This window comes from Thunnus thynnus, chromosome 7, assembly GCF_963924715.1.
Source record: "Thunnus thynnus chromosome 7, fThuThy2.1, whole genome shotgun sequence".
NCBI lineage: Eukaryota > Metazoa > Chordata > Actinopteri > Scombriformes > Scombridae > Thunnus > Thunnus thynnus.
Genome location: NC_089523.1, coordinates 27453714 through 27479076, shown reverse-complemented (window position 1 = coordinate 27479076; position 25363 = coordinate 27453714). Strand labels below are relative to the sequence as shown.

The following is a 25363-nucleotide window of genomic DNA, read 5'->3' as shown; positions in this document are numbered from 1 at the left end:
GAAGCAAAGCAGACAGGACTGTGAGTGCTTCTACCTTCTGACCTCAGGCAAAAACAGAATACAACACCAATCTGTACAATCAAACTGTGTGTGTGAGTGTGAGTGGCCTTGGGTAACCTAGCTTGAATGACTGATATCAGACTCACATGGGCCGTGTCCAGGACATGGTGACTGGGCTCTTAAATGGCAGCTCATCAATGATCCCATTGTTCTTCAAATCAAGAGGTGTTGGCTTCGCTGTGGAAAACAAGAGCAGACTCTGTCAACAAAAATCATTGTCATATTAAAACAATAAACAATGTAGTCTCTAGAGCTGATTTGAGGCCAAAATGGCGATTAAAAAAGGAAAACCCATTTGTTCAGATCAGTGAAAACTCTGTTGTCAAAAAACTCACATTTTCGGTTAGGTTTGAGGTTGCGGTTGATGGGTGGCGGTGTGACATCACTGAGACGGCTGGGCCGGTGACACAGGGATGCGCTGCTCCCCTTACGGGCAGGTAATGTTGCAGAGAATCCTGGGAAATCAAAGTGATGTGGCCCAGGGCTCATAGGGATGTAGATATTCTTAGGACTGTCAGCTTGGGCAGCGCTGAGTGGCGAGGAGCCAGGATTCATGGGCACATAGTTGTCATCTGAGTTGCCGCTGTCTGAGCGAGTCAGAGGGGTTTTGGTTCTCTGGTGTCAACAGAGACAGAGGGCACATGACTGTCTTAGACATTCTCAGCTCAATATTGCATGAAAAATGCAGCACTCAGTTGGAATAAGTAGAAATGCCTTTTTCTATCTCTGCAGTTTATGACTTTGCTCTGACAGTATCTGACTGAAGAGGGAGTGCAGTTAAAGGGAAAGAGTGACTCACCAGATAGGAACTGAACCCATCATTGACAGACTCCACCGACTGGCCCGAGCTGTTGAAATGGATGGGACGGTGATGGCTGTTAGTTTCAAAGGAGGAGCCTGTGGAGAGAGCCGAGGAGTGAAATCAATATTAACCACTGCCTTAAACTCTAAAAGGAAAAAAAAAATCTCCTCAAGTGAAATAGTACAATGACAAACCTACATGAGTCAGATATTGTACAATAATCGTTGCAACAGAACCTGATTTAAGCAAAAAGGCTTGACATTTCAAGGAGTAAATGCATGTTTCTAAAGGAACAAACAGAATGGGAATGATATTTGATTAAATGCTTCATTGGGTTATAATTAGTCTTTGTGGCACAGGTGTGTGAACAGCCTGTAGCCTCACAAACAAGGGTCACAGGTCAATTCTTGTTATGGCCTGAGCATGAGCTTGGCAAAGCAGAGAACACAGCATACTGAGAGGCCATGCATTGTGTCTGTGAGTGCTTTTTTTTAATTGCTTATCAGCCTGGAACGAGGCATTCTGGAGCAGGCTGTATGGCTTGAATTTCATTAGCGTCTCAACAGAACAGTGTCTGCTAGACTGGCCCCTTTGTTTCTGCTCAGCTGCTAGCGTTAAATCAGTAAAATGAGAGATAGCGGAAGAGGGAAAGAGTGAGAGAAAGAGGGGGTGGAAGAGGAAGTGCAAAGTCACTGCAATACCACAAGAGGATAGACTGATCAAGTCAAACTTTCATTTGAAAACAGGAAATAGGTGAATTGTGTGGCTACATGAGTCAACTGAGATTGTGCTCAAAGATGAATGTTGAAGCAGTTAAACCACTGGTTGCAGTCATTGTACCTCTGTGTAGCCTGATGTTCTCGACAGCAGGGAGAGTATTCCTGCGTGGGATGACTGACACTGCAGGAGTCACCTCTCCATTCTGGCTTCCTACTGACTGAGGACTCCCCCACTGCCCCTCTGACCCCTGGCTAGGTTTAGGGGGCCTTGGAGGAGGAGCACAGGAGGTCTCAGAGCTGGAAGGAGTCAAGGCATTGTGATTCTTATCAAACGTCCGGGGTATTTGATAGAAGGAGCCAGGTGGCGTAGGAAGGTCGTAATTGTCAGTTGGACGCTCATTGCTGTGCATGGCGAGGGCATTGCAGGGTGTTTTGAAGGTGTAAACCTCCTCATTTTCTAGCTCCGGCTCACCTAGACCGCTGTGAGCCGGTGCCTCAGAACTGTAACCCCGCGGGAGTACGTAACAGGCCTCCTGGGAAGAGTCATCATGCACCGGTAACTGGTGTTTTCCTGGCTTGGGGAGGCTGTAGAAACCATGAAGCTGAGCACCCATGCCGTTTAGACAGTGGGAAAAGCCATGGGAGAGTTTCTGCACCGCAGAGTCACTACCCATAAACAGATTGCTTCGTGTGGCTTGGGAGAAACTGGCACTCCTGCAACAAATAAACAGACACATACTCATATACACTTTATATGTATACCATCCACAGTGCCTAAAAGCTCTATCATAGACAGACATCTGTCTCATATTTTAATACCAGGCTTTCTCAAAAAGTGGTTGACAAACACCTATTCTTACAGTGGCATTTAACAAGACATTAGTGTAATTACCCAGATAGCCACTAGGTGGCACCATAGCACTTCAGAAGAATGCTCTATAGCAAAGCATACATTTAAAAAAACAACATACCTCTGCATCAGTACCCAGTGAGTACCTACGGCATATGCAATCAATTTTAGTATTTTTAACATTTCTTTCATAAGCTGATTTGTTTTCATGTTTTCCAGCATTCCAGTTGACATGTTGACATATTAAGAGGAAAAATGCTATGCCTTTCCCACAGTTGCTCAGCCTCTGTTAGGCACCCTAGGGACATGCCTCATTTATTCTGGCTCCTTTGTAGGACTTGACCTTGAGTGCCAAATAGAGCAACCCTACAGCTTAGACATTTCTAGTCAGTTAGCTGAGTAATGGCCCGACTGAGTTGGCCAATGCAAAGATGAGATATTCTCAATGAGTTGTTACTAATCTCTATTAAAGAGATTTTATGCATACGTGTTAGCTACACTGCAGGTCTCTAATGGTTATATTCAATCTTCATTATAAATGTAAAAAAATTTAAATGAGTAATGCATCATTGTAATACAATTAATATTGACATAACATTTTACTTTCTTTGACTCCATTCTTTTAATGTCAAATGGTATGCTGTGTTTCATCAATTCCTCTTTTCTGTCTCCTCAGGATTTCAATCATCAGTCAATAATTTTGTTCATCACTCTGCCTTCCATCATTGTGACTGCATGGGGGCTTTTTACATAGGTTCATTCATACCACTAGTGATCAGACTAGTGGAGTCTTATTCTGACATGAATCATACCCCACCACCAGATGCCTGTCTTAATTAGCAGACCCACGGAGCAGACGCGAGTGAGGGAGTGACAGAAATATCTGCATAAAGCTGATGAGATGGATTGTGAGGTTTGATTTCCTGGGTTTCACAGAGGTCCAACACAGCAGATTTATGTGCACATCGTGTGGCTGAGAGGGCAGTTCTACCCTGGGCGAGTCTAAACCTATAGGGGTGATGAATTGCAGCCTCAACCTCATTGATCATCTGCTGTGCCGGCTATCTGCTGAACGGCATCATTATTAAAGCTGCCTTTTGATTCTTGGAAGCGAACATGATGGCAGCAGGAGCTGAGGGGAATGTTAATGGAAAACTCAGGAGTGCATTTAATATAAACACTTGATCCTTTTGTTCTCCTGCTCAGAATATAGCAGAGATAGGCATACTCATCCATATGCTGTACATAGTTACTCTATTATTTTAGTAGTATCTTGACTTGTACATATTTTGGTACTCTCAGTGTTTAAATGTTTAATCCGCTAATTGTTTTAACACTAGTCTGCTATATGGATTTATAGGATTTTTGCATTAATGTGATAAAATACCTTTATTTTTCTGGTATTTAATACACTGGATTAACCAAAAATAGATGTGTCCATCTGACTATTTTCTGTACACATAATTATTGATATTGTGAAAGGAGATTACATACAGTAAACTGTGTTAGAAAATTCAATCAAAATACCCCATCCACACCTATCGCTATAGCATTATATAATTTTAAATGAAATATCAAAAATAAATTTTAGTAAATAAATTAGTTTGTTTATAGATATTTTGGGCTTCTGGATTTAGACTTACCTGCCACACCCAGACAAACATTTGTTCAAGATTATCATGAATTATCTTAATACTCATCTTAGACAATAGTTAGTTTAGAATACTGTTATATAATAAAAGCTAGAATAACACATTTTTTATCGGCACTTCCTCAATCAGAGCTCACGTACAAGACATTATAATCTTTCCACAATGCTTTATTGCACACACATGCACGCAAGGCAGTTGGATAATTTTCCCTCCGTAACAGTAGTTTTAACCCTTAGGGGCTTCTAAGCTGAGGAAGCGCTGTAAACCTGTATGTTGACCTGCATTAACGGATAACAGGAAACTGACACAGGACGCCTGAGGGTCGTGACCTTTACCGTGCACTCTCCGTCTTCCTGCTCATACACTGGTGGAGGAGGAGGTAGTCCTGGGGTGCACTGTTGGACAGGGAGCTGTGGTGTGTGTGGCGCACAGGCACATCAAAGGTGAAGAGAACTGGCTGGCTGGAGTGGATGGGGGCAGACGACTTGCGTTCTCCGGACAGAGGAGCCAAAGGAGTGGTGACATCTGCTCCGACAGAACGGGGCATATGGTGTAACCTGCCATCTGCAGACAGAAGAAACTGGAGTTATTGATTGTTTAACTCACATAGGTTTTTTTCCCCCCCAAAACCTTAGGCTTTGTCTTGAGAATATAGCAGTAGTTCTCTTTGAGACTTGAGACTGTGCAGCATGTCAGATTGGACATGCTCCGCAGTCTCACGCTGTGGACAATTAGCCAAGTAACCATCCCTTAAACACTTTCCTTTTGTTGTCACAATCCTTGAAGTCAAAGGACAGTGTGTAATTCATTTGAGGGTTTTAAGCCTTTACATGACCTTGCCTTGCATGGAGTCTTGTATTTAGTAGCTTTCAGTCTGCTCTCTAATCAATAGAGAAGAGGGATCTGTCTCAAGGGAGGAGAGAAAACAGTATCCTTCTGCTTTTTTGGGCTGCAGGGTGTGAGTGGTTCAACAGCACATGATCCAAGATATCCTTTTTGACCAGGGTCAGTGTGCTTTGTTTGATTTTATTGAGCTGACCATTGTTTTGCACAGTGGGACTGTGTGAACAACATGGCCTTACAGTTTTATTGTTTCTGTGTGACAGCACTGATATCTACATTGAAAGGCTTAAAAGAAAAAGACAAAGCTGAAATGGAGATGCTGCAAATAGACTGGGCAGGAGGCCAAAATGAGGAGGCGCAAACTGAGCTGTAGGAGTAGAGAGTGGGCGGCCCACTGATCCATCGACCCATCGTGCTGTGTGCAACAAAAGCTGATGGGAGAGAGGGAAAAAATTCCACGAATCATCTTGCGTGTAAACGGCAAGCATTTCTCCATTGTAGATTCCAAGGATCTCACTGATGCTATAAGTCAATGTAAATCCTCCACCAGCCACCCTTGATCCACTTCCAGCATCCTTTTTTAAATCTGTTTTTAATTTTTTAACAAATTATATATTGTCAGTAGTAAACTGCTGTATCTAGAATGGTATTTTTCCTCCCTACATGAAAACTGCTGCTATTAGTCCACTTCTAAAAAGGAATAACCTGGACCCAATTGCACAAAGCAAATATAGGCCAATCTCCAACCTCACCTCATTGAGTAAAACTATTGAGAAGGTTGTATATCAGTAACTGAACAGCTATCTTATGGATAATAATATATATGATAAATTCCAGTCTGGCTTCAGCATGTTTCATAGCATGGAAACTGCTCTTTTAAAAGTTGTTAATAACATGAGGCTCAACAGTAATGATAAAAAACTTCAGTCTTAATACTCCTTGACCTAAACTCAGCATTTGACACAGCCGGATCATGGGATCCTGCCTGGTGGATAGGCTAAGAAACTGGATGGGTCTGTCTGACACGGTTCGCCAGTCATTTGAATCCTATCTGCATAAACGGGATGTCATTGTCACACTTGGAGACTTCCACTCCAACAATTACAATTAAGTGTGTGGGGTGCCTCAGGGCTCCATCCTTGGTCCGTTCCTTTTTAACCTATATATGCTTTCCCTTGGCCACAGTGTCAGCAGACAATTAGCTACCATAATTATGCTGATGACATGCAGCTTCTCATCTCACTATGCTCTGATGACTTGAACCCCATAAACTCCCTACTCAACTCTGGAAGAAATTAACCACTGGTTTGCTGCTGTAAACTTCCTTCAGCTGAGCAGGGAGAAAACTGAGATTTTGGTTGCGGGTGCTTAAGCCCAGAGGCAGCTGGTCTGTGGGTACCTGGAATCTAGATCATTAAAAACAAGTGTACTGATTAAAAACCTAGGAGTAATGTAATCATGGACAGCAAACTTAGTTTTCGGGATCATATCAACAGCATCAGCAAGGTCACCTTTTATCAACTACCTCAAAAATGAGAGGCTTTCTTTCCCAGTCTAGCTCAGAGAAACTCATGCATGTATTTGTCATGAGCAGGCTGGATTATTGCAATTTCCTGTGTATGGGTCTTCCAACCAAAACAATCCATAGATTGCAACTTATTGAGAACTCAGCCGCATGAGTTTTAACCAAAAAATCAGACCACATAACTCCAGCCCCCCGAAAACCTTCATTGGCTACCTATTGTCATCAGAATACAATTCAAAATTCTCCTCTTGGTGTACAAAGCACTTAATGGTCTGGCTCTAAAGTACATATCAGACATGCTATCAGTATACAATCCTAGCAGATCTCTCAGATCACAAAGTGGCAATCTCCTCCACGTGTCTAGAGCATTATCAAAGTCTGATGAGATAGCATTTAGCATTTAGCATTTATGCATCTAAATAATGGAACAGTTTATCTGCTAATCTTAGACTTGCTCCAACAGTGTTCTTTTAAAAGCAAATTAGAGACCTTCCTATTCAGTTTCTTAAAGGAACTCACAGTATATGTATGTATGTATGTTTGTATGTATGTTTGTATGTATGTGCATGAATGTATGGATGTATTGTATGTATGTTTGTGTATATAAGCACATTTTTGCGGTTTCATTTTATTATTATGTAAAGCACTTTGAATTGCCTTTGTATGAGATAGTGCCATACAAAACAACAACAAAATTTGAATCTAATTGAGTATTTTTCCTGAAACTAACCTCTCTCTCTCACTTTATGGCAAGTGCAAGATTTTACATGATCATATTTATAAAAACAAACTGGGGCTTCAAGTAATGATTGTTTTCATTATCAATTAATCATAAAATTCAACTAATGAATACCTATCAACTAATCATCTGATTTAAATCTGAATCTGAAAAGTAACTTTCAGCCACTTTTTGCTTTTTTCTAACAGACACACATGCCTTTTCTCTCTCTCCCACCATCCTCTTCCTCCTCTATCAGACCTTTACAAAGCATCTCAGGGGTCAAACTGTTCTTTAAGAAGTGGACAATGTTCTGTGAGTCATGATGTGAGCTAACCGTACAGAGGGACCACAGCCACTGTGAAAACCAGAAAACACACACAAATGTAGTGTGTGAGCCAGCGTGTAGGCTTGTGGGGTGGTTGAAGGGCGGGGTATTCTGGAGCCCATTTAGCTGAATGAGGTCACATCCATGCCTGAGGGGGAAAAGGCCTCTGCTGTGGGGTCTCCAGGCCAGTGGACATCAGTGAGTTGCCCGGGCCCACAGCCACACAGGCAGGGACTCCCCCCAGTGATCCTCAATTACACCATTGTTCTGAGTGATTCCACTCTCCCTAGGCTGGTTAGGCATCATCTCCTTTCTCCACAAAAAGCTTTGTAAAAGCTTTCATCCAGTGCGGTGAGTACTAGGCCCACTAACATGGGTAGATATATTGATTTGTTGTAGAAAGACAGTTCCTCCCCCCTGCCAGAGTGCAGAGCTGCATGGAAAAATACAAGCAGGCTTGATGACATTAACGCAGAGGAGACAACAAAACTTCAAAACTAAAAAGCAAAATGTAATCTCATTAATTTATATGGGGTGTGTGCATATAAGCATGCTTTTCTGTGTGCCCTAAATGATTTTTGATTAAGTGCTGCACATGCCTGTCAGAATCAGAATGAGATGAAAGACGACTGATCCAGTCTGCTGGTGGAATAGCCTACATGGCTCATCACTGACACTAATGGGTCTGATGATGTATGTTACCACTGGGAAGCAATTCCATCAAGTCAGTAGAACCATAACACAGAAATAGAGAAAAGAGCAGAAAATAAAAACACTGAAGCTTTCCCCTTGGTGCCTCTAGTAATATTTCCTCTACTGGCTAATGTACTGTGGCACTCAATATTAGGTGGTAAAATGTTGATTAACTAAAGTGAGAAATAATTAATTATATTACATCTTACCAAAAAAGTAATAAGACTAGGAGGGACTGCCCCGAGTAAAATAAAAGCTAATTATAGTTAATACAGTTATGAGCCTGATGTCATTACCAGAAACTATTTTCTCTAAAACTAAGCTGAAAACTCAACATCAAACAAGCAGTTAAAAGGGACAAAGCATTCTTCCCATGACATTCCTCAGCTTGAAACAAACATAAGACTATCAACAGAAATCCACTAAAAGACCCTTTTGGTTGGTGAACAACATATGGCTATTCTGGGTCAAAGAGCACCTAAGTTCATGAGCAATTTTCCAATTATGCTCTATAATACATCACCTACTGTCTCATCTGCTCTGTGGCCATAATCTAATAGAAGCCGGCTGCTTGTCTCAGGGGGCCAAAATTAGAACCCTGCTAGATCACTAAGGACAAGAACGTCTTTGTAGGGTGCTCATTTCCTCTCAGTCTGACCAGAATTAGTGGAGGACATATGATAATCTAATCTGAAATTAGATATAAAAATAGAAAATACCACTGACCTATTGAATTTCATGAAAGGGCGTCTGATAGACGCATGGACGTAGAGGAAGTATTTCAATTTTCTCAATACAGCAGTTGCATGCTGTTATCAAGATTGCAATCACCCCTTAAATATTCCATAAAAGATAATGATCAAAGGTACATGCTGTACAACTGCCTTCATTTTGATTACAAAAAAAAAAATGCAATTTCCTTAATGGTTTCACAAGAGATTGCACTTAAAAATATGGCCTCTGGGCTGAGACAGCTACAGTGAGTGTTGCAAATTAACCTCAGGTTGTCAAGGCTCTGCAGGGTGGCCTGGTGGTGGTGGGGGAGACCATCTTGTGACAGAAAGGTCAGGCAATAGGTTTGATCCCCCATGGGTCCTGTCACAGTGTCCTTGAGAGAGGCCTATACCTGCTCACTCAGTGCAAGTTAACCTGGTAAAGAGCATATAGAGTATATTGACACATTATCTGTTGTTCTGCATAGATCAGCTGGACCAGTGGCTCTTTGACGCAACACTGTGTTCTGGTAATCCACATAGTGGAGGCCATTTGCATGTATGGTTAGTGGGGGGTTGGGAGCTATCCATGATACTGACATAACTGGATAAAGGAGATGCAAGCTGCAGCAGATATGGGTTAGGTACACACTGAGGAGAGCACTGGGGGAGTATGACGCCCCACAGGAAGAGGGAAAATGGTGTTCTCTGCTCTGCTTGTGAGCCTGAAATGAACAAAGTGACATGGCTGTTTCATTCTTACTAGAAAACAGCTCAAAAGAGTATTAAGCAGAGCAGACACACAGAAGCATTCCCTGATCACATTACTCCCCTGTGCCTGCCCGCACCACAGCATCATGTGAGCACCGCCCATCGACCACACTGCGTCATCAATTTGCCTCAAAACGCTGGACTGATCAATCACCTAAAAGGCTCAGGCTTGTCTGGGCCAATGAATTACAGAGTTTGGCGAAAGTTTAAAACAGCAGCTCATTTTCAACAGTGTGACCTAATTTCTGCAAGGAGATGGGTGGATAAATACTGCAGCTGTGCAACAGTAGGGTGGACACAGATGAAAAGTCAAGACAATTTTCTGTGGATGTTGAGTGTTGATTTTCATTCTCTCATTGGAAAAAGACTTATCTGGAAAGGGCTGTGCTGCTGCCTGCAGTCAACTAAGCCAAAAACAAAAGGATAATTTACTCTGACAATATGGTGCATTACAGAACTAGCTTGGTGTGGAAACACAGAAGTCATAATAAATGGAGAATACTCGTATTCTCTCGACTACAATATACACTGTACAAATGTAGTCAGGATGCTCTATAAGCCTCGACCTGTATGATACATTTAGGATAAGGTGTAATGTGGGAAAAGACATAGGCAGGATACTAGAGGACCAGACTGGTCACTCCAATAAACCTGCATTTTCTCAGGGTAAATATATTATATTCTGAGTCTTTTCTCTGTGATTATATTTACATGCAGCCTGGTAATGTGGTGACAGTGCTGGCCACAGTTGAGTTGCCTAACACAAGAACCCTGATCGGACCCAGGTTACCTTTTGGGAAAAAAGATAATTGACTCCCAGTTAAGCAATGTATTTGTATTGTACAGTTTGTAGTGGAAAATGTCTATCAAATGTCCATCGGTAAACAATCTACAACACAGATATGTTAATGATGATGATCATTTGAGCTGATGGCAACTTAAAGATGAAAAATGACAAAAATACTAACAGAATCTGTGAACCCAAATGAAAGATTATTACACAAATGGACAGCGGACAACATATATTCTATACTGAAAAGAAAATATATGTAAACAGTGATTCATGTTAGAAAGTTATGTATTTAGCATTAAATCATCTAAACCAGAAATTGCATTTTCTAGCAGAATTTAACAATTCTGATTTTACAGACTATTTTTACTCATAACAACAACAATTAAAGCTAAAAACTATCGTGATTTTATAACATTACACAACTGCTTGTGTAATTTTGGTCTGTCACATTTAGTGAAATTCTTGGCCTTGTGAGGGAAGTTTATGTGTTGCCAACAGCGGTCACATTTTAACTAACTTGTCTGAGGCACAGCCACTGTTGAAGAGAAAAGCAAACAATGACCACAACTTTACTATCTTACAAAGAAGGTTCCTCTTTAATCATTGTCTGCAAGTCTAGATTTCACATAGTACGTGTGAAGGAAGTTTTGAGAAGACAATATTTTCTCAATTGTAACTTTTTATTTTGGAAACTAGCAACCAAGATGAGATTTTGTCATCAGCTGATTAATATCACAGCTCTACATGTAGACATATCAAGTAGACATGTTTTTAAGCCATACTGACATGTGCAGCTGCAGTCAACAAATCATCAATCTGGCTCCATGACTGTGGTTTAATGTGAAGTCCCTGTGAAAGATTCTGTTTGCATAAATCTAATCTCTTTTCAATGTCTATTTGTCAAAAACTGCTGACGCTGCTATTGGAAATGCTGATTTTGTAGTTATTCTTTTTTCCATTTCTCACCATCTTAAGGGTAACAGTTAAACTGAAAAACAATAAAAAGACTTTTTTATTTTTTCCAAGGGGCAGCCAGGGAAACAGACAAAATGAAGAGGAGGAAAACAAAACAGAGTGGGAGCTGTCCTGCAAAGATGGAACAAAAATGCAAAAAAAAAAAAAAAAAAAGAAAAAAAAAAAAAAGAGAACTGCTGACAAGTAAAAACCTCATCTCTTAGTTGAGATTATCCACGTCTCGGAGTTCAAACAGCCAGGAGAGAGCAGAACAAAGCCCATGATTGACGGGATGATGTTCCATTCATTAGATTGTGCTCGGGGGTGGGTCTCCCTGGGTGCAGACACACACCACACACCCAGCTATCAGTATCTGATAACAACAGCGCTCATCCACAGATTGAGAGAACTAGCAAAACTCAGTGTGTACGTGTCTGTGTAAGGCAATCAGAACTGCTATAATGACTGGTGACTAATATACACTGCTGTCCGGTTGTTTGAGGACAGTTTGCTTTTTTGGTTGTCAACATTTGTTAAATAACAAGCACAACTGTACCCGCATCTACTTCCTCAGCTGTTGAGTTAAAAGGATTTTTTTTAATAAAACAAAATGCATCACTAAACCTATACATTATTCACACTTTGGACACCCTTAAACATACACACACGCACAGTCTTCAGGATTACATTATTTTTTTTACATACAGAACAGCCCTTTTCTTTGATGATGTTGATGATCAGTGTGCACAGTGCATTCTCAAGTGTCTTGTTTCCAGCAATGCTTCAAAAGCTGCTAGTGATATTGTGGGATGCATGGCAATGGCAGCAACAGCAAACCGTCCTCGTCCAGCCAGCTCTGTGGCAGCAGAAACCTGACCTTCCAGTGCCATGGAGTCTCATTATTTCAACAAAAATCAATGCCGACGAAGGGCACTTTGGGAGGAGGAAGAGGCAGACGTGCATGTGTAGAGAGAGTGAGAAGCCAAAGGAGAGGGATTGTGTGTGTTTGTATTTATGTACTACATGTACGTGCATAGACAGTATGTGTCCAATATGTTGTACGCAATGGGGATGAATATAATTTAGTGTTGAAAAATGTTATTTCAAAATGTCTACATCAACTTATCTTTGCAAAAATAATCTTCTGCTTACTCTGGACAATCCACAAACATCACTGTAAACAGTTTTAACAGGAACTACTTTCTGCTGAACAAAAATCTATATAAATCTGTTGACAGCGTGTTCTGTGGATTATCAAGAAGCAACAAAGACACAATGAGTTTGGTGATCCTTTTCCTCTAGCAACAACAACAGGTTGACTTTTTAGTCTTTAAATATATTGAAATATCTCGAAACTATTGGATGGATTGCTGTGAAATTTGGTACACACTTTTATACTCCCCAGAGGATGAATGCTAAAAAGCTTGATCTCCTGACTTTTCATCTACCACCATCATATTTTGTCCAACACTGTCTAAATACCTGCAAAACTCATGACAATCCAACTTTGTGTTTAGTGATAATTAGCAAATGTTTGCATTCTAACACAGTAAAACCAACGCAGTAAATAGAGTAAATACTGTACCTGCTAAACATCAACATGCTAGCATCATCATTGTGGGCATGTTAGAATGCTAATATGAGCACGTAGCTCAAATGCAACCTCACAGTAGTCTTGTTTCCTTGCTTTGAGGAGCACAAACAAAATTACGCCCACCCCCTTTGTATTGGGGTCATGAAGGCAGAAGTTTCAGAGACAGACATCTGTATATATATATATATATATATATATATATATATATATATATATATATATATATACATTTTGTATTAAACCTTTAAGAAATAAAACATTTGCAAAACAAATGTCCAAAGTAAATTTGTCAAAGTAGCGTTTCAGAGCCTATAATGATGAATGAGTAACAACACCAAAAACATTAGTAGAAATATAACAGAGAGACAGAGAGAGGGAGAGAGAGAGAGAGACAGAAACAGAAACAAAATGAGACATAATGAAAGACAGAAAGAGAGAGTTGCTTTTAAGAGTTGTGTAACAATGAGCGCCTGTCATGTGCTGCCCTTGGCCAACCTTCCTCACAGTCCCAAGAGGCAGCTCTCCACTGGTAGCAGAGCCCAACCCTGACTGGTAAAAAGGTACATTCAGATCAAGGTGCTGATATAACTGATGCAACACTTCAATACTACTGAAGACGTATTCAAGAAAATACAAAAACAAGAAAACTCAAAGGCATTCTCTTTCAGCATGTCAGAGTTTGTTTAAAAGGTCTGATACGACCATGCCATGACAATAAAGGCATTTTAATTGAAAGAGAGTTCCTGGGAGTTTTCTTGTATTTTTATATCTACATGTAACCCTATTCAAAGAGCGCCTCAAACAAACTCAATTTGAGTCCAGGAAGTGCTCCTACCCAAACATTTTTTGACTCTTTGAGACTTCTTAGTGTCTAGCTATGCCTTATTTATCCCTTCCACGATAATTTTAGACTTTTCATTGGCACTGCAGTTGAACTAGAACAACTATGACACTGTATACAGTATGTAACGTCATGACTGCACAGTGTACACAATCAATACGAACCTCAGACACTAAGGCTGATGTGTCTTGCTGGTTATGTCTGGCCCCGTATGAAAACAAGCACGCTATCTGCACAACTTGTTATTTGTGTTTCTTCTGTTTGTCTCTGTCTGCTTGTGTAACTTCCATTAGAGGAACTAACGTCTCAGTTTTTTTTTTGTTTTGTTTTTTTTTCCAACCCTGGTTTGTTTTCTCTCGGAAAGGGAATTCCCAGTCTGTTAGGTGACACACTGGCTCATATCTGCAGCTGTCTGCCAGGAGGAAAACCCACAAAATATCTTTACTGCTAAAAGATGTGTATACACAGACATCCTCTGTTATCTCCAATTACCATCCGTATATCTGAGTCACCTCTTGAACCTACAATCACAAAACTCACAAGTACAAGATTGCGTATCAACTGATGAGAGTTCAACATGTAAAACAACTGTTAATGTGTCGCTGTCGAGACTTCTGAGAGCGCTATGTGGGCTCATAGATCGAGATCTGAGATGTTGCGAGAGGAAAACCGATGCAGGTCATCAGGTTGTGTCAAGTCTGCCCTCTTCCCACACACATACACTGTATCTCTGTCTAACACATTCACACTGACATCAACTTCAGCTTCAATACACCCTTTTGTTGACAGGCAGTCTCTGCTAATGTGACTGGGCAAAAGTATTTTCCAAATATGCTGAGAATTTCCACATGGCAAGATTGTGTTATCAAACATGGAATTTGTTGCCATGTGAATGCAGTAACCAGGAAGCTATCTTTGTTTTTCACACAAATGTACACTGCTTTGATAAATTTGTTTTAGACAACACACAAAACCAGGAAACCAATCAACAAAAAAATGTGGTAATCAATTAATCCTTCAAGTTACTCATCAATAAAAATGTTAAAAACGCTTGCTGGCCTTTTTGTAACTATTCAGTACAATCCAGACTACCTACACCTTTAACCAGCTTAACCATAATTACTGTTAGGTTACTTTTGAGGAGAGAGGATGTATGGTTTACAAATTGTAAAACACTTTGAGGCAATTTTTGGGCTACATAAATAAAACTTACTTGATGAGAAATATGACTGATTCTTGTAATAATCACAATGTATGTATGTATCATACAACAGGTAGTTTCACCTGAGCAGTCTGATCTTTCTTCTTCTAGTGGAAAAACACTAGCTACTACTACACAAGGCCAGTGTTGATGAAAACAGTTTAGAAAGAGGTGAGAATTTGTTTCCACTGCCACCCTGACAAAAACTTGTTACCAAAGTGAGCAAGCAAGAGTTATTCAGAGGAAGAGAAAGATGATCTGCATAAGTCAACAACCTGTTCCTAGGAAAATACGCTTACCTGAAATGCCTCTTATGCAAAGTTGGTTTTACAAGGAAGGGTCGTGTTATGTGGACTGATCTTAAGATATGTTTGTGTGTGTGTGTGTGTGTGTGTGTGTGTGTGTGTGTGTGTGTGTGTGTGTGTGTGTGTGTGTGTGTGTGTGTGTTGTGTGTGTGTGTGTGTGTGTGTGTGTGTGTGTTTCAGATCAAGAGATAGATTAGAAAACAAGATGGAGAAAGATCTACCTTTGTTTATTAGTGAACAAACACACTCAGCTAGTAGGTCTATAATTTCAGAGCAGCATGGGTCAGGCTAAGACTTGCCAAAAATGTATATACATATTAAATAATTTATATAATTTAACTCATTACCCCACTAAAGATCCATGGCTGCTGCTCCCAATAAATTTCTGTGCTTTTCAACTAACTTAAGACAGTGGTGATGATGTAATAGGGAACCAGTTGTAAATTGATGCCCTTGGGAAGTGGATAAATGAAAGATTAAAAAGATTAACATTTACAATAACGTTTTCTCCAGAATGTTATGTTCACAATTTAAATATACACACAAAATCTAAAATAAATGATATGTATATATATATATATATATATATAGAGAGAGAGAGAGAGAGAGAGAGGTCTTATAACAGAGGTTTATATAGTTGCATAACATTTTCCAAAAACATATTTTTATGCTTGACTACAGCATTGGAACACTTGAAGAGGTGTTAGTTTTGGTTTGTAATAATAGTCAAAATCAGTCATTGTTTCTCTGAAAATTACAGCCCTCTAGCACAAATAATGCTGAAAATTATAATTTTTCTTAGAAGAAGCTGCGAGTGGAGAGTAAGCTAGCACAAAGAGGGATGCTAAATAATTCTTGCTTACACTTATAATTTGCTACTCACTAAAACAGAGTATGGAAAATGCATTTGGATGAACACAGAGAGATCACAGTTTATGAGAAAGATTTTCTCAGAAACAGGAAATAAACATTTAAGTGAAAACAGAGAAGAGTTACATGACCAGCCTGTAACTGTATGATGTTTACAGTAAAGGGACTGCAATCACTAACCCAGCTGTCATGACATAAACCCTCTGATTACTCCAACCCTATTCTAACAGCCACACCCCACTGGCTACAGCTGATACAGTTTGAGATTCATAACATGACCTCACTAATAATTAAACTTGGACCAAGGAGATCCCCTTATGATGTGACCATTATTACACTCTCCACAGCTGTTTTTTTATTCCACACCTGGATATATTGTATTTTACAGATGATCAACCATGTGCACAACGATTAACGTCCACCAGCTGCCAGATGGCGGGAAAACAACAGCATGAGCGCAATCTGGACGGGTAGGATTAAGAGTACGAGAGGGGCTTTTTCACAAACTCTGGTGAAACATACACTACTGAATTTATGTGGTCAATTGCTCACATATGGCAGAGAGATGCATTAATGTTGCAACGGCTCAACCCTGAGCGATCGTGAACTATAATAACAGTAGCTGCAGACACCAGAGTTTAGAGGCATTTATATTTCTTTCTTTACTTTTAAGTCATCACTTCATATGTGCAGTAGTTTTTTTTTTTTTTTAATGGTTAGAGATAATAGCAGAGTGTAATTTAGGTAATTAAGGCAAACCTATGGCACAACAGTGAAAGGATTGCACCAGACAGAAGTGATTTTATATAAGAACATGAATGCATAAAAATGCTATTATAAACATGTCTTGTCTGATGAGTGCTTTTATCCAACATGCTTTATGGCGCCACTAGTAGATTCATTTTTTTATTACTGGTAGCCCCAGAGGGAAAATTCCCTTGCTTGTACAAAAGATCTAAAACAGTAGCTATAGCAAATACACAAAACTGAACCTCTGTATCTGCTCGAAACTTTAAAAAATTGCCATATACAGAATAATATTTTTTCATTACTCTGGTGGCAGAGATCAGAACCTATCATTAACAAAACAAATGAAGTGTAAAATCAATACCTCTCCCAGACAATGTGCTCATTTATTTGGCAGGGATGTTTCTATGTCTCTCTCTCTCTCAAATAACAAAGATGGAAAAAACACATTGCCTATGATATCATGTGGCTGAATCTCTGCTGCTTGATGTTTGTGAAAACTAAGATGCAAGCAGTTCTAGATGACACAAGAAAACACAGGGGGCGACTAATAAAAGGGTCAACTGACTAAGTCATTAATTGAATGATCATTTCAGCATTAAATAATGTGATACTAATAAGAACGTTTATTTTATTATCATTATTATTATTATACTGAATAGTTGGGTCACCCATTTGAGATGTTTTTAAGAAGTCAGTTCATTGAGAGAAAAGGTAAAAAGGGAGAAAGATAAACAGAAACAGTGGCAGAGTGATAGAGCAGCAAAGAAAGGACACGGTTCCCTACCATGGTTGTCGTCCGACTGGTTGAACCCACACAGCTGGCAGATAGAGCGGACCCACTTGTTCATCTCCTCCTCAGTCTCAGCCACGAGATAAAAGGTGCGGTCTGAAGTCTTTATGTCAAACACAAAACTGTCCTGGAACTCCTTCCTCTTAAAGGTCAGGCCAGCATCCACCTGCTCACAGCAGTGCAGGTCAATGACCCGGATGGGTTTCTTGGAGTGGTCGTTCTTGTAGTACTCAAGAACATCGGGGTCACCACTCATGCGGCCGCTGCGAAGTATGAACCACCGTTTCTTCCATGCCTGGAAAATAAGATTGAAAGGTAAGAACATGACCTCAATACATACAAAAGAAAATAGCCTGTACAGCAAAACCACACCTGTGTTGATAGAGAAACTTTATATTTCAAAGTTAAAATATTTTTTTTTTAATAAAAGTAACACATTTTAAATAATCAACAGTTATACAGATTCAGTTTGATTTCATACTGTATGCCATACAGAATGTTGCCGCAGCAAAACACTCAACAGCTGGACTTCGATTGTGGTGTTATCTGTTGATCAAACAGACTTCAGACAAACTTAAGTCTGCTTGCTTACTAGGTTACTGTGCTTTAGCATGCATGTGGTTGTGTGTGGTTTCTGTGTGTGTTGGAGGCTGTGGTGGAGGAGCGAGGGGAGGCAGCAGGTGTTTACTGCCTCCCAACGTATTTCCTGTGCTGATATCCTTCCGAGAGCAAAGAGAAAAGCAGAGCTCCTCCATGACAGTGTCACTACAAGACTGCAGGCTCCACCCACCTCTAGAACTGGTGAATGACACTGCTTCCATCCAGTCGAAATCAAGAGCCACATTTGCATGCGATCATGTCACTGACTGGAACTGGAATTTCCTTGCAAAGTGTAAATAAACATCTCTGGTCATAAACCACATGAAAGGCAACATAAGTGAACCAATAATGACGCAAGAGCAAGAAACCTACGATGTAACGTGCTGATTTCACACCATTAACACCATTGTTGTATTTGTCAACTGGAAAAGCATAAAGGAAGAACAGTGGCCTTGATTACAATATCTCCATACGTTTTCCCAGTAGCTGTCTTAAAGGGACTCTGTGTTCTTTGTGCTCAGAGACACAAGGGGAAGATAGACCAGGAAGGGAAAGGGGGTGTGAGGGGGGGTTAGGGGGGTTTTTGGACATTTGCCAGTGATACACTTCCGCTAGGCAATGTCTCTCACATGCAGGCTGCTGACACACAAGATCCTGCAGGCCCCCTCTCACTCCCTTAACACAGACACTGCCGCAAGGCTAACTGCTGACCCCTGCCACCCTCCCGAACCAGACTGACACCATACAGATGCACAAACTCACACACAGGGCAGAAAATGAATCACACTGCATCTCTCTTCTACTTTTCTAAAAGGTGTTCCTAAGCTCCTCTGGGAAAATGCACACAAAATGTTCTTACTTGCTTTTTAAAAAAAATTAATGATGGCTGAATTACATTTAGCTGCTTTGGTTTTAGGATCCTGGTATTGTGCATACTGGCTCACTGTCACAGTATCATCTCTTACTGGGACACTTGAATAACCATTGCTTCTTTTTTTAAACTATAAAAACTATAGGTTTTCTCCCAAGAAATTGGTCAGTGGTAAACTCCACTGCCCAACCATGTCTCTACTTTTCTCAATTTGTTAAGAATAAATAAGTAAATAAAAAAAAATATTGTGACAGTCTATTTTAATTAATAACATTGACATGATATAGCACCTCTGCACTTTTTCAGTGAAGGTTAATGTTAAGTTTCATGAGACTGTGATAATTTCACTAAAGCTATTTAACTTAAATCACATTAGCAGATGTCTTTATATCAGGAAGTGTGGCCTGCCTCCATGCTGATATGCTGTTGTCAGTACTTAAATGTGGTTGATGCAAAAACCCTATTGAACTATCAAGATGGGGCTGCAACAAATCATTTTCGATTTCTATTTTTTTTTTTTTGGATTAATCATTTCATTATTTAATACCATATAAATAAATTGTTAAGGTGACAATGTCTTCCAATTGCTTGTTTTGTCTGACCACCAGTCCAAAAAATAAAGATATTCAATTTACAATTATATAAAGCAGAACAGTGGCAACACGATACAGGATATTTTAACTTTAAGTACCATACCATACTTCTCTGAGAAGTCAACACAGCCACAGTAAAGAGAGGCAGCAACATGTTTAGCTTTTCTTTTTTGTTTTTTTTCCAGGAAGTGCAGATTGTGATGTTATCTTCAGTGTGTAACTGAAGTGCTACTGAGCTATTGGGGTCTTTTTTCATTTTATTTTCTGTCAGGGTAATACACTGATAAATGCTGGAGGCAGTACAACCTTAATGGTGTTGATAGTAGATAGTAGTAGTTTCTGAAAGCGCACAAAAAAATCATCTGAAATCTCATTTGATGAGTCATACAGTTGTGTGAAAAAATACTAGGCCATTTCTCACTATGAGAGTTTGTTATGAATGTTCACTACTGCACACTATACAAGCACGGGGTGTGGGAAAGCTGATTCTAAAGAAAGAATTCAACAGTGTTACTACTCAAGTTTCCTTCTTAAGTATTCCATTGGAGTGTGAACTTCCTTATTTCATAAAAATACAGCAGACATCATAGTCTTTCAAAAGAACAAACAACTAATCACATACATCTTTTTTTCCTTTTTCATGTCCACAAAAGGTCTTTGGTTCTGTGCCATCACACCATTCAGAGAAAAATCGCTATAACTCTAACAAGCCCCATTTAAATATTATGGCCTTTTCTGGAAAGAGAGAGCATCATTTAATTGAGGCTTGGAGCACTGCCCAGTTTCAAGAGGTCAGTTCGACCCAGCTGGGTTATTCCTGGCATCTTTCAGCTGCGGCCATCATATTAAACCAGTACAGCAACAGCTCTCAACCACCAAGGAAAGACAACTCATTTAGAGGCCTTATCATACTAAAAATAGAATGAGTATTTTCCACAGGAAAAGCAGATGCTGCCTAATTCAAGAACAAAATCATTTACAGTGTGGTCTGAATGAGAAGGTTAAATAATGTTTCCCTCTGTCACACTTCCTGTTCAGCTTCTCACAGATATCTTGCATGGAAAATGAGGGAAAAAGTCTTAAGTGCCTTCAGTTTTGAATCAGTCTTTTCAACAACACAACTGGCAGTGCAGCTTTTCCTCCTTCTCTCTCACGCACTCTTAACTTTGAGCAAATTTCCCTGGCAAAGTAAATCATGGGGGAGGAGGACATAACAAAATGAGCTAACCCACCCACCGCCTGTCCTGCAGTGCATGTCTAAGCCCATCGATCACTGTCTAAGCTCTGGGAAGTGAGGGCTGAAGCTGTAGAACTAGGCTAAACTCTCCAGTTCTCTAACTTTCTCCACCCCCTCGTGGTTTAAAGGGAACCTATTTATGCTTTTCCTTATTTTCAGTCATACACTGAATGTTACAATGTTGGATGTTCATATTAAATGTGGCCAAGGTGTCAAATAATGAGATAAAAGTTTGTAGAGGTAATCCTTGTGAGCAAAAAGCACCGGCTTCAGACTGCTCTGAATGCTTTGTTTCCAATGTTTTTTTGTATTTTTAGCCCCTGCTGACGTCTGCTCTTGACAGATATATATATATATATATATATCATTATTATATTATTTCCTCTAAATTCCTCATAATAAAAGTCTCACATCATTTAGTCATTTCAAAGCTTTTAATACAAAGCGGCAAAAGCAGGAAATGTTGGGTTTTTATCAGCAATAACTCAACATGACTCTGATAGGGCTGCCCCCTGGCAGGTTTCCAGTAAGCTGGCCAATTAGTACTGAGTGGGTTCATCGGCAGGGTCTTCAAGAGATGGGAGCTAAAAACTAGGAGGAGCTAAAATTGCCTGTTAGAGACAGAGGCTGAACTGAGAGCCATTATAAGATATGATTTGAACTGTGAATCATGCAAAGCTACTCTAATGGAGTCCCAGGGTAAAAATAAAGAGCTGGAAATGAGCATAATAGGTTCCCTTTAAGCTGCTTCACTGTTCAAAACAAGACTAGGTTAAAACCTAGACTATGGCTGGACCGTGTATGAAACGCTAGAGGGCTTTTAATTTGAAACAACGGATACAGGAAGTGGCGACAAGTGGTGACCAAGCCCAAGGAAATGGAAGTAAGGAAATCTCAGCTCAAAGCTTTACTAACACTTTTTCTCTCACAAAAAACCTCATTGCCAGAGAGAAGTAATTTATGTTATTCAATCTGTAATGTGGCTATAATAAAAATCCAAACTATTATGTACCTTAATAAAATAAAGCAAAATTTATTATGTTCATTTTAAAACATTTATATTTATTGAAATGTGGTGATATCTGTACATATAGAGCCCCGGAGGCAACGCTGTTGTTCTGTCCAGTAAAAACATGAAGCTTCACTTTACAGTCAAACAAATGTGGCAGCTACAATTGTTCATCTGTGAGACCAACATTTCTCCTCTAAAAGGAATTATATCAAAGGAATTAGCTGCTAACACCTGCTGTGCACGAGTGGGCCGATGCTAAAGAATAACTACTCAGCACTCGTGGTTTCTCCTCTGTCTATGAAGACCAGGCGGTACAGTCACAACACCAACCTTCACCAAAATTACTCTCTCATTCTTCTGCGTCATTTTGAGTTTTTCCAGTTTTTCCAAAACAAAAATAGAGCTCCCAGTTACCGCATCTCTCAGAGGTGCTGATACTGCATGTACAGTGGGCTTCTGCAGTCTGTCAGTAATTTAATTTTGAATTTGATTTCATCAATTCATTTTGTATCGCAAGGACTCAGATTTACAGTGAGTATTTTACAGACAGTATGGTCAAATTCTTTTATCAGCTTACCACTGAGCTCACCACAAAAACATTAGCAATTTGGTAGTTTTGGTGCTTATTGAGCAAATGCAGAGCTGGGTTGTAATAAACAAAGAGACCAGAAGTAAAGATGTCCTCAGCAAATTTTCAATTATTTGTTCTCATTGTTCTGATCCCTGTTTAGTTTGCATTACTACTTCCTTACTGGTTCGTAGAGGACATTTTAGGTAGGGCTTATTTTTCTTAAGTTTTGTTTTCATCCTCCATTTTGTTTTCAGTTGAACAAAGAGCAACCTACAGTGTGCATGTGAATGTCTTGGAGTTGATATGTCCATAAGTAAAGATGTGAAATATTGTAAGAATCAGTGTTTTCTTGGGGAAATTGTTCTGTACAAGGAAAATATTATAGTTGTCAGATGAATGTAGGCTCCGTATGCTAGTCATTTCCTTCACTTTTCAGCTTACTAGCTAACTGAAAGAGGTATTCTCGTGGAGATCTATATTAAGCTAATAACTGTACAATTCATGTGTTAATACTTATCTGCCATGTTACCTGTGAAGAGAAGGGGTTAAAATTCATAGGCATTTAAGAAGCCGTTTATTTCATGTCCATTACATTAAGTTAATGAGCATTTCATATATTCTTTCATATGCATATATATACTATGTGTGCAGTAAATACATGCTTTGTATTTTATTTTTAAGTTTTACGAAAACGACCACCAGTAAAGCCTCGCCTTTTACAAGAACATAGTTTTATTGGCGTTTTGGTTCGCCATCTGTCTAGCCTTGCTCAGTCACGCCATTGTGAGGACAGAATACTCATAGTTCATAGTTCGTATTTCATTTTTAATCATCACCAACTTCAGTGATAAAAGTTTCTTTAATCTCAGCCATCGCTGCTGGTTGGTGCCTTATGCATTCTGGGATACTTGGCTTCGGCAACCTTCTGCCACCTCCGGCCAACCAATGGTGTGACTTCATCACTCAGTGACTCAGTCAGTCAGTCAGTCATGGACATTCGCGGTTATAGGGCTGGCCCCACTGTTGCAGTACAGCCAAAAAAGGTCTCAGCCAAGACACACTGCCCTTGTTAACAACTGGACTGAACAGTCCACTGGACCAATGAGAGAGAGCTGTGAGCCAGGCCACTAATCACAACCTTAAACTAACACAATATCAGAGAGTTACATTATAGTCTGAGCAATTTACTGCAAACCACACAGGACATGTTGTAATTCCCATATACTGAGATTTGTTCATCATGTTCCACCGCTCTTTCCACAGCAGAGATCAAAGTCAAATAAAGGTTGAATCTAAGCAGAGAAATGAACAACACAACTGCATGGAGCACAAAACAATTGTTTATGAGAAAACAATAAAGACACTTGGTCAGGCGTTTCTACGGTAAATAAAAGTAGCATTTGGATCGTTAAAGTCTTATCTCTAGACTGTAAAAAAATCATTGCCTGCCAGTGTTTGAAGCTCTCCAAGAAGAAGGGCAGCCATCCGCACAGCATTTAGCTCCTTCAGTCTTATTCAATCATCCCATAAAGGCTTGATCCTACCTTGTTCCAACACAGTCTCATTTGTCCTGTGCTGATGGCAGTCGGCTACAGATACAGAGAGACTATAGCGGAGTACAAGGGACAACACGTCTGCATCTATTTTAGATGTCTGGGAAGGAAAACATCTAATAACAAAACCACACAAAACAATCTTTCAAGAGAGTTTGCTTCTAAAAATAGGATCAAAACTGGTTTGTCTTGCCAATTCCTTTTGTTTCTTCACATGTTGATAAGTAGGCATGTTTTGCTCTATTTTTGGCAGAAAACAATGATACTGTGGGAAAACAAACAAATTCATACAAAAGCTCTTACTTCACAGAAATGAAAAGGAAACAATTTTCTGGTATGTGTTGACAGTCCACCAAGCCTTTATACCGCATTTTAGGAGACAAATACAAAACGACAGCTGATAAGTCACAACAATCATTTACTGTATTTGCACTTATCTACACTGTAAAAACAAGGCAGTCTCATGTCTTTCAGCCCAATTCATCACTCCGCTGTCCTAGTAACACAGACTAATGAACTGAGAGATGGTTGTGACTTAAACAATTATCCAAGGTGTGCCTTTTACAGCAATACAGCAATGCAAAGTGTGTGTCTAGTAGTAGGCTGTGTCAACAAGCAGGCTGATAAGCATCAGTCAACATGTTTTTAAATGTGCATGAGCAAACATTCAAACTAAACGCGTATGTTATCCACGTCAAATGTTAGAATATTCTTGTTTGCCTATCCTCTTTTAAGGCAGAAGAGGAGGAGACAGCCGATTGTTGTCTTTGACTCAGCCTCCTCTGCTTTACCTGCTGCTGCCGCAGTACACACACTACACAGCTGCACAAACACCAGCACTGTGGATCTGCGGCAGAGCCTTGTTACAACCTTGATTGTGTACATTTTCTCATCTATTACCAGCTCTCATAAAGGTCATATCTTGTTGTGGGGCGATTTACCTCTTGTGACTCTGAATACTTGGCTACTGTCAGACCAGACGCCTCAGGCAACATGTCTCCTGTTTGATCTGAGTGACTGCACATCGGCGCTCACGCTTGCACACACTAACAATGCTGTGATGAGACTGCATGAAAAGGCAGGGGTGCTGGGCCATTACTGCTCAATTATAGTAAAAGGTGAGTTGAGAGAGCTTGATGTGGGCTTGTGAAGGA

At 39.9% G+C, this 25363-nt stretch overlaps 1 protein-coding gene across 2 annotated transcripts in view; it reads right to left on the bottom strand.

Moving 5' to 3' along the window:
* The window catches only part of gab2 (GRB2-associated binding protein 2), a 37630-nt gene that overhangs the window by 3141 nt on the left and 9126 nt on the right, over positions 1-25363 (bottom strand). For both annotated transcript variants that reach the window (XM_067595269.1, XM_067595270.1), the window contains exons 2-7: positions 17767-18067; positions 4419-4647; positions 1703-2295; positions 860-957; positions 396-675; positions 147-237 (exon numbers count right to left, since the gene is read on the bottom strand). In XM_067595269.1, the coding sequence (XP_067451370.1) occupies positions 147-237; positions 396-675; positions 860-957; positions 1703-2295; positions 4419-4647; positions 17767-18067 (1592 nt within the window). The remainder of the gene's footprint in view (positions 1-146; positions 238-395; positions 676-859; positions 958-1702; positions 2296-4418; positions 4648-17766; positions 18068-25363) is intronic.